The sequence below is a fragment of the Podarcis raffonei genome, chromosome 2, assembly GCF_027172205.1.
Source record: "Podarcis raffonei isolate rPodRaf1 chromosome 2, rPodRaf1.pri, whole genome shotgun sequence".
Lineage (NCBI taxonomy): Eukaryota > Metazoa > Chordata > Lepidosauria > Squamata > Lacertidae > Podarcis > Podarcis raffonei.
The window spans coordinates 39,496,281-39,511,809 of NC_070603.1; the positions used below are offsets into that span (position 1 = coordinate 39,496,281).

Genomic DNA, 15,529 nt, shown 5'->3' on the forward strand with positions numbered 1-15,529 from the left:
GTTTGGCAGGGTTCATGAAGTTGGGGCTTAGGCTTGTGTGTGAGTAAAGTATTCTAGCTGAACCTTATTCCATTTAAATTTGTGTAACTGTCCTTCCATATTCAATTAAAACTAAATCTTGGCGGTCCTATTTCATTCCTATTTTTTGTAATAGTGGTCTACATTTTGCATATGGAGATGGTTTTCACAATTGTCTGCTGCAAACTTTCTGGGGGCACAAACTATTTTTAAAAACAACTTTTGTGATAAATATAATGTTTTTCTGTGTTTCATTAGACCTGGGAGACACGCTACATGCTCTTGTTGTGGTTGTCTGTAACATGCCTGATCCCGTTCGATTTGGCACGGCTGGATGGAAACATCTCTTCCCAAGAAGGATGCCCTCGAGTGCCAACAATGGATCGCATTCTCAAAGTGGCAAAAGTAAGTACCGGTATTTCTGGATCTGTTCAGCAATCTGTAGAAAGCAGAATGTCTTTTGTAATATTAATAAGCCTTTACAGTTGTTCAGGGTTGTTCTGGGGTACTAGATTTAGGCTTGGACTTGGGTGTGGGAAACCTCATTTAAACCATCATTTGCCATGATGTTGTATGTTGTTTGGCAAGTCACTGTTTCTTAATTTGAATATCTCATCTGTCAAATGGTAAAACAATAACTTGTATTATTACCGTACTTTTCGCCCTATAGGACGCACTTTTTCCCCTCCAAAAATGAAGGGGAAATCTGGGTGCGTCCTATGGGGCGAATGCAGGCTTTCGCTGAAGCTTGGAGAGCGAGAGGGGTCGGTGCACACCGACCCCTCTCGCTCTCCAGGCTTCAGGAACACATCCGCAGCCTAGGCAGCCCTGCGGGAGTTCCCGCAGGGCTGTCTAGGCTGCAGATAGCAGCCTGCTTCCCGGAGTGCGGGCGCGCTGAAAGCAGAGCGCCCGGCGCTTTGGGAACACATCTGCAGCCTAGGCAGCCCTGCGGGAGTTCCCGCAGGGCTCCCTACGCTGCGGATAGCAGCCTGCCGCCCGGCACGAGGGGCACCCTGAAGCAGAGTGCCCCGCCTGCCAGACAGACATCCGCAGCGTGTTGGAGCCCTGTGGGAGTTCCCCACGCAGGGCTCCCCATGCTGTGAATAGCAGCCTGCCGCCCAGCGCGACGGGCGACAGCAAGGAGGTGTAGCGCCGCCATCCCGCTGTTCCTCGACCTGGTTCGGTTTCCCCGACCTGGTTTTGGGGGGGAAATAAAGGAATTCCCCCCCTTTATTTCCCCCCCAAAAAACTAGGTGCGTCCTATGGGATGGAGCGTCCTATGGGACGAAAAATACGGTATTTATTTATTACATTTCTACAGTGCCCTTCAACTGAGGATCACAGGGCAGTTTAGAATATAAAAACACAAAAATACATAACATATCATTTAGAAATAAATTAAACAGTGCAGGAGCTAGGATACAACCTTGGTTAACTTCCTTTGTAGCTGGTACGGATCCTGTGAGCTGCCCATTTGTAGAGCAGTGCACCTTCAGCACAGTGCTTTTATATAGACGTCTAATCAAGGACAATAATCTTTTATCTGTACTTGAAGAGTTTAACTTATCAGAACATAACATATAAAAATATATTTTAGACAAAACAAGATAATTGCTGTAAAATATTTTCCAAAAATACCCCAATAGAAAAATACAGTATAAATTCCTCATAATGTGTTTATATTAAGAAAATGTGTAGTTGGAATCTTGTTCATCTGTAAACTTGAATTTTTGTGAATTTATTCTCCTTTATCTTCCCTGGGATTAACACCAAGCTCACCCTGCTGTGCTTCAAATATACCAATATTTAATTTCCACTTTGAATAAGATGAAACGGAGGGTGTTTGCAAAAGGGCTTCCAACAGCCCTATACTGCACTTTGAAGTCCCAACAATTTGCACTTCAGTAACTCTCTGTATGAAGTCCATACTTGGATACCCTTTCTGTAGTTTGTCCCTGTTCTGACTTGCATAGATACTTAGGTGAATGAAGTGTTTGCATACAAACATTGTGCACATTTGGTTTTAATGTTGCAAACTCCTCTAACTCAATTTTGTTTTTGTTTTTAGTCCTATTTGATTGTAAGTGACAAAGCTCGAGATGCAGCTGCAGTTTTGGTCTCAAAGTAAGTCACTTAAGCTGATATTGACAGAAAATGTACTGTCTCATTACTGTTGGTGTATGTACAAGAATATCCTCACTGTCTAATGGGAGGACTCCTGTTCAAGGTGCTAGCTAGCCATGCTCTCACCCCACGACACATAAGCTCAAGCAGTTCAGTTGAAGCTAGCTTCCCACCAAACTTTCCATTTCTCTTTTTCAATGGACACTAAACGCTCATTGGTTCCTTGAAACCACTCAGCTGTTCACACCGGGCCATTGTGTGTGTGTGTGTGTGTCTCCTTTTTGTGTTATTTTGAAAAATGTTTTGTTCAGCTGAGCGTCACTTGAACCTGCTAATGCTTTCTTCTTGTTTCTTGTGGCTGGAACCAAAACAAGGCCACTGTCAGCACTCAGCCACCTAAATTTGCAGTTTGTGGGGAACAAAATTACACATCTAAACTGAAGCCTATTAGCATCCTGGGTCACTGAGAATTGCCTTCTTCTTTTCCCTGTCTGGAATAAATTGATAGTTGCAATATTTCTGCCATAGATGACTTTAAGGAACCAATCTTTTCTTCACAGTATAATCTTATGAAGTGATGCAACAATTTATAAGTGAAATGAGGGTTTTCTTATGTTAATGGTGTGCAAGCATATCCAGATATCTTCCACCACTTTTAAATACTGCCCCAGCATTTGTACAAAACCTACCTTTGAATTCAGTGATGAGATCCCCTCCCTCCCCCTGCCCAGCACTGATTTGTCAAATGGACTTGTGAAATCTATGGTAAAAACAAAAAAGTTACCCTTCTGGCAATGTCTGGAGCCTATCACATGTTTTTTATGCTGGTTTTATGGTGGCAAAATTGTTTGGAAGTTAAGAATTAACAATATTATCATTGGCTCTATTGTAAGAATGTGGTTATGGAATATCGCCTGTAGCAAAAGGCTCTTCAGGCGGCACAGAAACTGCATTGTATTATGAAACTGGCCTCAGAGCATTGGAGTAAAGTACATGTAGATTTCTAGTGACATCTAGTGGGAGTTCTAAGCAAACTGACTAACATTTTATTTTGGATTGGTCAATGGTACATAGTGACAGATGAACCTTTTGACAGCAGTGCATGTTGGTATATATCTTTGTGGGGTTTTTTTGTGTTTTTTTTAATCGCTATAAAGCACTTGTCATTCCAGTTCTGTTTTTGGTAAAAAAGAAGTGGGAACATATACCTTTCTTGATAAGAATGGTGGAAACTAATACTGTGGTTTTCTGCTAATATTAGCATGGAAGAAGAATAGAAGTTGTCTTCTCCTCCTAGGATTGTTCTGATACCTTTCTGGTTATTTGCAGTTTTCCTTAGTGACTAAGTATTCACTCTATCTCTTGATTTGCTTCCAGCTTTTCAGATAGTAGTAAGGCAAAACACACATAATATTATTCCCTTTATGTAAATAAAGTGTCCCACTCTAATTTTAAGACAATTTGGCTGTTAACTGTGACAGTATAATTTTTTGGGTTATGAGCTTCTTTAGAAAAAGACAGGGTTATATTGCTGACAGTTGGAATGTTCCCATCCAAAATATGTTGGAAAGCATCCATTGGCTAGTTGCCTTTAGGAACAAAAAAAACCAGTTTGTCTAACAGGAAAAATGAGTTACCAACTGAACTGCTGTGAATAGGTAACTTGCAATGTTTCTTTTTTTTTTTCTGCAACAGGTTTATTACCCGCCCTGATGTCAAACAAAAAAGAATGGCAGACTTCCTGGACTGGACCCTTTCAATGTTATCTAAATCCTCCTTTCAGACTATGGAGGGAACTATTGTAATGGATGGCATGCTTCAAGCCCTGGTAAACAATGCTATTTCTTTCAAAGATAATCTGAAATATTTTTCCTCTAAATGCTCTTGTTGGCAGAAACCCAGTAGATGGCATTCAATTACCTTCCCATCCCTTAAGCTTTGGAAACATTTATCATTATTTAAGAACAGTATGTGGTTGCCAGATGCAATATGGAACAAAGATTCTCTGCTATTAATAGTTGCATATCAGAGAATGATACAGATACAGGTTTTTTCATCTTGACAACACTGTGGCAGGAGAAGTTGCAGCTGCGAAAGCTATGTAAGTATTAAATATACAGAAAACCTGTTTTCTAGTATTATATGCACCATCCCCAGAAGAAGACTTGCATGTTGCCAGTTATACCATTAATGCATTGTGCAACTGAAGGATACATAATTTGCCACTGAAAATGGATTGATAACATTAGTTTTAATTGATCATATTTGCGGCTTTATTTATTGCCAATGTGGTTGTGACTGAAATGAATTTGATAATTGCAAATCAACTAAGATAAACATTCTGGATTGTATCCAATGTAGTACTGGGAACGTTGCTGCATGGTAGGTCACACAATATTTTGCTCAACAAATTTTCGCTTTCCCTCCTTCCCTCATTCACTCCACTCATGCACTCAACTTTGGCACTTCTGTTCTGATTTGTTAAACTACATAGGTTCCCTTGACATCTAAATCAGGAAGCTGCATTTAATTGTTGCTTGTAAACCAGCATCTTAAACCGGGATCTAATCTGAGCTGTGTTATAACTGGGCCAACATTAGGCTTGTCAAATTTTATGTGCAGGCTACGTTCCTTACACACCCATTCTCTATGTGGGCAAGCTGGCCTAACTGCCCATTGCTCTTTGCTGCAATGAACTCAACAGTACAAGGGATTAAAAGGAAGGGTGGGTGAAAAATTCTTCCTCTGCTCCACTAACCTCTGGTTCATCACTAAAACCATTGCCCTCAAATGCTTTTCTTTTCTGCATAGTAATGAATGCCAAGCATTTACTTTTATTGAGGAAAGTAAATGGTTGTATTCACAGGCACTACTTAAGCAGTTCTCCCCCCACCACAAATATTAAGCCATATTGTAGTCCATTAATTCCCCCCCCCCAGTAGCATTAATAGTAAACACTAAAGTTTCTATTCAACTCATGTATATTCATAGTAGGCTCATTGAAATCAGTAGGCTTATATTATTTGGGTCCATTGATTTCAGTGGATCTAATTTTGTATGGCTTGGTTGGATATAGCCCCAAAACCAAGCTGGCTTCTATATGGATAGCTCTTTGCCTTCATCTGTACATACTTGCCCAGGTTTCATTGTTTGGTTGAACTATAGTGTAACACTAGTGGAGTTTCACAGACATTTTGCTATTAGTAGTAGAAAAAGCTTTTATATGCAGTTCTTTCGCTTTCCCTTTCTTACCCTATCAGATTCCTGTTTTGCAAGTTTTAAGGGTTAAATGCCACCCTCATCCACTTAACAAAGGCTGATCATTGCTTCTGGTGCATGATGAAACATGTAGGATACAAAATGTGCATCATAATTCCTTTGTTCCTTGTGGTTTTATTTCTCCTGTTATTAGTGTCTGTTAAACGAAACAGGTGAAAACTTAACAAGTTGAATCGAAACTGGAATGATTTATAATTTTCTTGAAACCAGGAAGCTTAAGCCTGTCTGTCTATGTATGGGTTTTGCTTCCTCTTAAGGAGCGGCATACATATTGAGCAACTTCATTGATTAGGTTGCCCTTTTGGTTATATCTCTGCTGTTGATAGCTTGACTGCTTGCAGCATAATCCTATGCATGTCTATCCAGAAGTAAGTCTCATTAAGTTCAGTGGGATTTGCTTCCAGTTTAGTGTATATGATTGCAGCCACACATCCAGGGGGCTAATATAAGTTGCCCAATATATTCAGTGGCTCTTCTCCTTTTACAATGAAAGGTAAAGTTACAGGTGACAGGCAAATGGTATTATGGAGTCTGTGAGTATTAATGAAAAGGAAATGAATAACAAAAAGTGTTATGAATGTTGAATGGTATTTATATAAATATATTACATTTGATATATTTGCTCACATTGTATCTGCATAGTTGTAGAATTTGCATTGATTACACATTTCAGTCTCCTTGCTTAGCAGTTTTTTTTTTAAATAGATGTCCCTCCCTAAAATAATTAAGCCTGCCCAAGTAGGATAACATTCAAGTTCTTCCACTTTTGACATGCCCCAATAGGATAGGATACTAGCCCAGTTACACAGAGCACTCCAATCTTGGCCTATCTAGACAGACAGTAGAAAACAGGACTGGAGCAAGGATAGAGATAATATGCAAAATCTGATGCAGAAATAGCTAGAACCCTCCTTCCCTACCTTAAACACCAAACACTTTCCATTAACCCATCCATGAAATTCCATGGGCACTTTGCTAGTGGTAGTGAGTAGTGCTTGAAAAAAGTAGTGTGTTTTTCCTTTTAGAGTTCAGGCTTTTTAAAGCATTACATATGGTGTCCTTACACAAACCTTGTAAGAGATGTAGCTGGTAGTGTGAAGGAAGATGGAACTGAGGCTGAGAAGGCAAGGCTTGAGGGAGTGTGGCGTGCCTAAGATAATCTTCTTAGTCCAGGTTCAACACCTCCAGCTAAAGATGACTCAAAATACCAGGTCTGAGGAAAAAGGTTTGTATGGTATCTTGAAAACAGTAGTTTCAGTTTAATGTATCAGTGGACTACAGTGGTACCTCTGGATGTGAACGGGATCCGTTCCGGAGCCCCGTTCACATCCTGAAGTGAATGTAAGACTCGTGTCGCATTTTGCTGCTTCCGCGCATGCGCGCAACGTCATTTTGAGCGCATGCGCGAGTGGCGAAACTCGGAAGTAACGCGCTCCTTTTCAGAGCGCAATGTGAAAATATTCATCCTGAAGCTACTTCAACCCAAGGTATGACTGTACCAGTAGTCTGTCTCTGTGTAAAGTAAGATTTGGCTTGGGGATGTCATTTACAGCAGTTATTTCACATTAATGAATACAACTCCCTGAAGCCTTTGACATATATTGGAGATTATGAAGCGACATGCTGAAATGGCATAACAAAATGGAAGAGGGCTTCATTTCTGGATTTAGCCATGTAAAAATAGGTGATAAACAGCTACATCCTCGTGACTTCATCAGAGCAGATTCAGTGGCCAAGTTATCTTGGCAATCTTTATATCAAAGTGGTTCAGCTTTTGTGGAAAGATGCAGGCTCTTAGAGCTTGTTCAGTTGCTATTTCTTATGCAAAGGTGGATATAAATCTTGGGTTTGTGAGCTGCACCCCTGACACCTCACAACGCACTGAAGGTAATGGCTGTATTTAAATGAATGCTACATCTTTCCCCTCAAACCTTGTGTTATAGAAGCCACTAGAGAAGCAGGTTCTACCTCAGGGAATACCTCAGGTCCCTACCCTAGGGACGCGGGTGGCGCTGTAGGTTAAACCGCAGAGCCTAGGACTTGCTGATCAGAAGGTCGGCGGTTCGAATCCCCGTGATGGGGTGAGCTCCCGTCATTCGGTCCCTGTTCCTGCCAACCTAGCAGTTCGAAAGCACGTCAAAGTGCAAGTAGATAAATAGGTACCGCCCCGGCGGGAAGGTAAACGGCATTTCCGTGTACTGCTCTGGTTTGCCAGAAGCGGCTTAGTCACGCTGGGCCACATGACCCGGAAGGTGTATGCCGCTCCCTCGGCCAATAAAGCGAGATGAGCACCGCAACCCCAGAGTCGGCCACGACTGAACCTAATGGTCAGGGGTCCCTTTACCTTTACCTCAGGGAATCAGGGTCATACATTTAAATAAACATAGCACTGTACTGATGAAGTATTCTAACTAAAATGCAGCAGTAGCTGCTGAACATATGCTCCAGCTGCTGAGAAGGGATTGTGCTTGCATTGCTAGGACACACACTCAGTTTCACCATGTGTTGAAGTTTGACAGGGAGGGGTAGAGTGGGGAGAGAAGTAGCATCTGAACAGTTCCTGAGCTTTGAAATGTTTCTTCCTGAATCGGTCTGAGCAAACAGGAATGCTGCTGTTTAATTTGTAATTTAATGCGTAGTGGTTAACACTGACATAGTTCTTGTAGAAACATGCATTGCATATTGCACAACTTGATTCCACTTATGGGCTTGTTTTTCTGCACCTGTTGATAGCGCACCTGTTGTGAAATGATGGATTGCCAACAGGTAGCACTACTTGATTTCGTTCAGATACACTTTTGAAATAAGGCATGAATGTATTGAATGTAAAACACAGCATTGGCTGCTGAATGTACGCTCCTGTTGACAGACAATATTTGCATTATGTGCATTTGTCGGCTGTGTGTTCTGTGAGCCTGTGCTGGTTGCCAGCATGACACTGACGGAGGCTAGGAAAAGTGTAGCAGGAGGACCTATGTGATACTTTTCTGGTTTGGGAAACCTTAGTTAACCTTAGTTAAAGGTTTGATGACCAAACAAGATAAGACTTTTAAAAATGCAAATTGCATGGGGGGTCATTAGTACACTAATGGGAGATGTTCTCTCAGTAACACCAGCTCAGAAAAGGGGTTTTGCTCAGGATTGTAGCAGGCAAAGGAAAGGTTAAATTCCCTCTGCATGTCTTTGATCCCATTGGTTTTCAGCCTCCCCTCCCATTTATTAATTTGCTTTGATCTGCACATTAGATGCAGTGATGCCTTTAAACATAAGGTGTAGCTTGGTCCTGAGGCTCTGGTATCTGTGCATGTTGACTTATGGATACATTTGAAATAGTTCGTGGCAAAGCTCCTGCAATTGGTCTATAACTACGAGAAGCTTCTACTGAAAAATTTTACAATATAAACGCTCTGTGTTGGCAGGCTTGCTTCTAAACCTGCCCCTGTGTAACCAGCAACTTTTTTTGTTAGCCCTGCAGGGCGTAGCACACCAAGTTCTTGCGTGACAGCGATGTCCTCATCTTGAAGTAGCCTGGGGCATAGAAACTTATTAAGTTGTGCTTAATTTCTTTTCATAAGAGATACAATACACAAATGTGAGTAATGACTTTAAAATAAAGTATCCTAGGCAGCAAGTTAGTGAAAAGAAGTACCTTAAGAACTATTTTTATTTGTGTCTTAAGAAAAGGGCATTTCTCTGAGAATTGTCCCTGCTCTTAAGCATTGTTTGGTAAATACTGCTGTGCTGTGGTAGACTGTGCCGCAGGTTAGAGATAGCCCTGTTGTGCAGTTCTTTAGTCCCAGGGGCACAAAAAACAGAAGTGTAGCTATGAGGGTTGCCCATATACCTATGTTTGATGTCTCTAATTGTGAAGAGCCTTTAACCTAGATTTTTAGACACATTGATGTGGAGGTTTGCTGCCTGCCTTTAGCTGACATGCCTCTTAGATGGATGGAGGGTGGGTTCTAAGCTGCTTCCCTTCTTTGTCCCTTCCCTTTTTTCTTGGAAGAAAGTGACAGGAAGTGTATTATCCTGCCCCCACCCTCACTCACCACCAGACCCTTTTGGAGGTTCAATTCCAGTTTGTTTTAATCCTATTTACAGCTTTTCAGTTTGGGCTTAAAATAAGTTCATTCAAAAATTTATGTGAATTGCCAAGTCCCTGATTTGTATGCTCATTTAAATTGGGTACAAAGAAAGTTGTTTTATTCCATGTTGTACCATTGATCTAACCATCTCTGTATGATCTACTCTGACTGGCAATATCTCTGCAGGGTTTCAGCAAGGTTTTCACCTCCAGCCATACTTGGGGAATCTGAGGATGAAGTCTGGGGCATTTTGTGCTATACAGCTGTTCTATGGTTCCTCCCCTAAATTGCGTCAAGCAACTATTCATTATAGAACAACGTTCTTGATCCTGTGAACAGAAGAAAGTTCACAGAAGGGGCCTTGTAGTCCCTTCCTCTCCCCTATGTTCCCTTAAAGAGGGAAGTGAGGGAGTGGGAAACTGGTTAGAACTGGATGAAGGTTGCTTGTAGCAGTGGGGTTCTGCTTGTACAAAGTACTTACCTAAGTTTAGTCACTTTCCCCCTTTCCTAGCAACATCATGGCCCATCCCATGCTCTTCATGGGGGTCCCCCAGTCCTTTGGACAAATTTTTCAGGTGGTGCAGGGGGCTACAGAAGTTCCCTTCATATAAGAAAACCAAAGCTGAGAGCCTCCGGATTCAATAGTAGTCAGCCCAAGTGCATTGGCGGGTGCATGCTTCCTGTGGCTTATATGAAACCTGTCCTAATTTGGGTATAGGCTCCTCCTTGACCCAGGTGATTTCCTCTTGAAATCATTCCTCAACTGTTATACTCTCCTGCACTTTTAGTAATGTGTGGTGGGCAAATGGGACTAGAGACAGTGAATTGCTTGTCTGACCTGTGAGGGGTGCTGAAGAGCAATTGACTGTGCTCTCTTCAATCTTCCCTTAAGGTTGGGCACAGCCCATTGCTCATAGTTTACTGGAGCCAGAGGGTAACTGCAAATTCCCATCTGTTTGGCAGCAAGATGTACCTGCTGCCAAGCAGTCATGCCAGTCTTAAATAGTGATGATTTGTATAGCTTGGGGAAGATTTCCCAGAGGTAATGCTGATTCTTACATCTTACAAAGGCAAAACCAAAGTGGGTTATGCAGACAATTAGGAGGTGTGTCAGGTTTTACCCTGATTACTAAGAAACTAGTTCTTGTTTGTACCTTGCACCATGTTATTTCAAAAGCAACAAAACCAGATCTGACACTTCTGTCGCTAGGATACGCCAATGGTTTTCTTTAATTTGTAGGTGGTGTAATTATTTAAAAGAGAGAGAGCTGCATTCCTCTCAGCAGGCTGGTTAGTCTGGCACATGTTATGCGCCCCCATTAATATGGAAGGAACGTGGTGTAACTTTGGAATGCCCAAGGCATATAATAGACACCTTGCCCTGCTTTTAACATAATGTGCTGTGGCCTTTTAAAGTTCCTGAAGACAAGACAAAGCAAACATATTATTGGCTTCCTAATTAGAAATAGGTTTCTTCAGCTGAGACCTTTGCACACCTTTTGTTGCTTCAGGAGAGAGTCAATATGAAAGCACCACCTCTCTCTCATCTATGCTATAAAATGAGTTCCAAGTCTTGTTGAACTCGGTGGAATGTAGTTTGAATGCACCTGGATAGGATCGTACAAGCAAATAATCTTGGTATATCCCCGTGCGATGGTTTTCCACCCTGACTATTTTGCCCATCTCTGCTTTACAGTGGTACCCTGGGTTAAGAACTTAATTCGTTCTGGAGCTCCGTTCTTAACCGGAAACTGTTCTTAACCTGAGGTACCACTTTAGCTAATGGGGTCTCACGCTGCTGCCGTGTGATTTCTGTTCTCATCCTGAAGCAAAGTTCTTAACCCGAAGTACTATTTCTGGGTTAGCGGAGTCTGTAACCTGAAGCGTCCGTAACCTGAAGCATTTGTAACCCGAGGTACCACTGTGTTGTCATTATTCACCCAAACTCTAAAACACATCTGTGTTGTAACTAAGTATAGAACTCCTTATCTGTAGTTATTGTCAAAGATAACCAACTATTTTATGTATGTGCTTTAGGAACTTTATTGGGTTTTTCTTTATAACAACTCTATGAATTTTAGAAGTACTACTCCCATGTTACAGATGTGGAGGTAGGGGAGAGAGTGAGTCACCTAGCCAGTAAATGTTTCCTCCAGAGAAGCCACGGCTCTAAAAAGGCAAGCGAGTCCTAAAACATTTGGGAAGAAATTAAAATCAAATGAAATGCCTTCTAAAAAGGATTATTATTATTTTTACGCTGCTGCAAAATACCATTGCAGAGAGCAAAGTAGGCTGCCTTAGCAGGGAACCTAGGCCTGGCCACAGAAAAGATCCCCTCCCGTGTCTGTTCCAAGTGCAGATCAGATGTTAGGGGGACACATTGTTTAGCCTTAACTGATGATCTCAATGAGAAAGTAAGCCTGCAATGCGAAAAGATTATATCTCTATTCTGATAAACTATTCTACACTGGGCTCATGTTAAGTGGATATTTCAGCATGTGATTCATAGCCCCATAGTTGGTTCACTTTGTGTTGGGAATGAAAGGACACATTGGGAGGTCCTAAGGGACTTTAGTTCAGGCCTTGAGTCCCGTGTACATATTGCCATCTTAACTGATGGGATGTGGAACTCATTCCAACTCCTTTTAGGTGATTAGAATCAATGCTAGAATATGTCACCCAATGTGGGGCTCGAAGCCATGGCATCCTTTTTATTTGAGAGTCTCATGGTCTACTGAGTGAGCTATCCCAGACTTAAGAAGAGTCCTGACAATGACTTGCAGCCAGCCAAGGCCTTACGTTTATGTACACTCACAAACCAAAAGGTATTCTGAATTGGAAAGACCCAGCTATGTCTATGATAATATCTTTTATGCAGTCAAGCCTATTGGTTTAACCTCTTTTCATGGATTTCTGTCACAGGTGAAAATCCCTATATAGTCTGGTGATTGCTCAACAATGTTTATGGTGTGAACATCTCTCTAAAAGCTCCGTCAAGATCTTGAGTTAGCGCTCCGAAAGATTTAAGTAATATTACTTAAATCAAAGCTCCTGATTTTAGGGGGGGGGGACTCTTCTTTCTGGCACAAATATAGCTGGCATTTTTAACATTGTTAGCAGGGAAGTGTCAAGGTCTGTTGAAAGTCCTCTGCTACTAGCATCCTTTTTATTTAAAAGCCTTAAACTGATCCTAATCCTCAAGGTGTTCTCTGTACGTTGCAATGTAGTGTTCATTAATGCTACTTTTAAGATCATGAAATGCTGTTCATTAAAACCTTAAACAAAGCAGGTGCATAGCCGCGGGGAGTTTTTGTTGCATATGCACTGTAGTTGAAATTACTTAAGTCTGTAAATAGTTGTTCCATAGGAGGAAATACTTCTAGGGTTGGGCTATGTTCCTTTAATATTAACTCCTGGCCATATTTATCTGGAAGGCTTCCTTCCTACTGGAGTGACAAAACATAGGCTAAAATAAAGTACCCAGTCTGGAGTCTCTGAACATTTAAATGAATGGGTAAAAATGAATAACTCATAGGGATATTCTTTGGGTTGCTTTAGTCATTGCTCTTTTAGTTTAAGAAACTTCTGGCACGATCCAGCCCACACTTTCATAATTAAATGCAACACTATCATTCAGACTGACTTGCACAGTTTCCCTTGTGAAATGCTTTCTCCTCAGCTCCAATATAGCTTGTTTTTGTGTCCTATTGAGCCATACCCATGGTGACTTGTATGATTCGATGGTGGATGCTACTGCTAGGGGGGGAAAAGTGTGGTGTTCACTTGCAGTAGTATAAAATTTCAGGATATCCATACTTATAAGTGTCTCTTGTTCCATGTACATATTTACATATAATAGGGAAGGAGAAAAGTCCTTTCTTTCTTTTGATATACATTCTAAGGCTAGTTTAGATTGCATTGCAAATGACTGTATCCTCAGTGCATTTGGTTAAACAAACTAAACCTGCTACCAGTCCAAAATCCCAGATAGCAGCCATGATTATTATTTTGTTTCTCAGTTAATTCATGTTGTGCAAGAGCACTGGGAGTAGCCAGAAATGTGCAGTTTGGGTGGACATTGGCTAGTGTGTGTCATAGCTTCACAGTCTTGAGGCTTACATTTGATGACAGGTTTACTGACTAAAACAGGTGAAGATTGTGAAATTGCTTAAATCATAACAATGTATAACAATATATTGTAGACTCAGATTGCATCTGGCCCCTGAGCAGTAGAGAATAAAACCCAAGCGAGAGCCATCAAAATGTTAAGATTCTGCTTCTCATATTTTCTTTGCTATCTTGAACATTTTGGTCATGTCTAGTTTTTTCTTCTTTTATGGTGATTCCCATTTTGGCATCCTAGAGCTGTCAGCATTTGTTGCCTGTATGTTGGACTCCAAATGAGCATATTTTTGTATTGCCCCCTCCATCCCTTTCTTATGTGGTGAAGATGCATCACAGAGGTTTGCAAAGCCATGAGGGCTTTTAAGTCCTACAGAACTAGCAGGGTGGTAGAGCTCTCTGCCAAAGTAGAGAGTGGGTAAATATGAGACTAAACCAGTTTAGACAGTTTCCTTTTGGCTAGGCTGAATGATTACCCGTCCGGAAATTACTAAGGCAAGAACGGAGAAGATAGAAAGGCTTTCAGCATAGAAGTTCTTGTCTGTAGCAAACTAAGCTGCTTAGGTTATAGGATTACTTTACATCTTGCATTTCCCCAAATTTAGGATATGTTTTGAAAATGCAACAAGGTCCCATAGGAACAGGGATTTATCTGAAGCAAAACAGATCAAAAGCCTGAATTTGGAGACATGCTAAGCCAAACCATGGTTTGGCCATTGGAAATGTGACAGGAGCAGGACCAGGGGAGGAGTGAAGTGGCTACATTCTCATCTCTGGAAACACACGTTTGTGCTAATACATGGTTTTGCTTGGTGTTCCGTGCGAACCAGACTATATTCTACTTACAGCTTCTGTATCAAGCCTGAAAAATTGATTCTTTAAAAAACAAACGAAAAACCCTGTCTTTTAGGATCGTCTCTTCCTGTTCCATCATTTTAGTAACACATTTTTTTCTTTCACTTTTCAGGCACAACTTTTTAAACACGGCAAAAGGGAAGACTGTTTGCCGTATGGTAAGACACTTCGTAATACTATAGATAGCTTAATTTCCATTACGGGAATGACAATGATCGTAAGGCAGCCAAAGTTACTTGTTTATTTTATTCATTTATCCAAAGATCGCAGGGCGGCTCGCAACATAAAAATACAAAATAAGAACACAAAATACATAATAAAACAAAAACATTGTTAAGTCCTGTTGGTTTCACAGCGAGAGTTTTGAAGCATCTTCTTGGATTCTGAGAACTGTGAACTGGAAAGAAGGTTAACCCCCTGGGTCCCCAAAAGCTTTGGTGGAGGTTGTGGGCCCCTGTTGAACAACATGGGATGGAGTGTGGGGTGCTGTTGGGAAGAAAAAAATCTCCCAGAATTGGATAGAGGCAACATGTTCGGGCAAGTTTTGTCCAATATGAGGCAATTTCTTCTATGTCCCATCCTATGCTTTTCTAGGGGGCCTTTTGTTGGGAGGAGTGTGGAAGGAGGGAAGTCAATTTCTGTTGGCTTCTGCTGATCGTTCTTCGAATCTAAGTCAATGAACTTAAGTGCTACCCTTTGGTGGAAATGTTCCCAACTTTTTTCACTTTTATAGTAGATTTGGGCATGACTTAGAATAGCTAAATTGCTTTATTTTTCTGTACATATTAGTCCATCTCTCACATTGATTCCTACATAAACATATGTACAGTGAGTATGACAGTTGCTGAATGCCTCTGTTGGCCAGTGACATTTTATCACTGCTCAATAACACAGATTGACACTTGTAGCCATAAGCATCAATGTATTTATATGGATAGAGGAAAATAGTGGCTGAATTCAGATGATCATATCACAGCTCAATAAACTGACATAAAAATGAGCCCTTTTTGCACGAGCTGACAAACAAACCAGTAAAGCTTTCATCA

At 41.1% G+C, this 15,529-nt stretch overlaps 1 protein-coding gene across 6 annotated transcripts in view; it reads left to right on the forward strand.

The window, feature by feature from the left end:
- The window catches only part of TBCD (tubulin folding cofactor D), a 156,424-nt gene that overhangs the window by 41,883 nt on the left and 99,012 nt on the right, over positions 1 to 15,529 (forward strand). For all 6 annotated transcript variants that reach the window (XM_053376121.1, XM_053376116.1, XM_053376120.1 and 3 more), the window contains exons 6-9: positions 277 to 423; positions 2,087 to 2,142; positions 3,838 to 3,970; positions 14,596 to 14,641. In XM_053376121.1, coding sequence (XP_053232096.1) covers positions 277 to 423; positions 2,087 to 2,142; positions 3,838 to 3,970; positions 14,596 to 14,641 — 382 coding nt within the window. The remainder of the gene's footprint in view (positions 1 to 276; positions 424 to 2,086; positions 2,143 to 3,837; positions 3,971 to 14,595; positions 14,642 to 15,529) is intronic.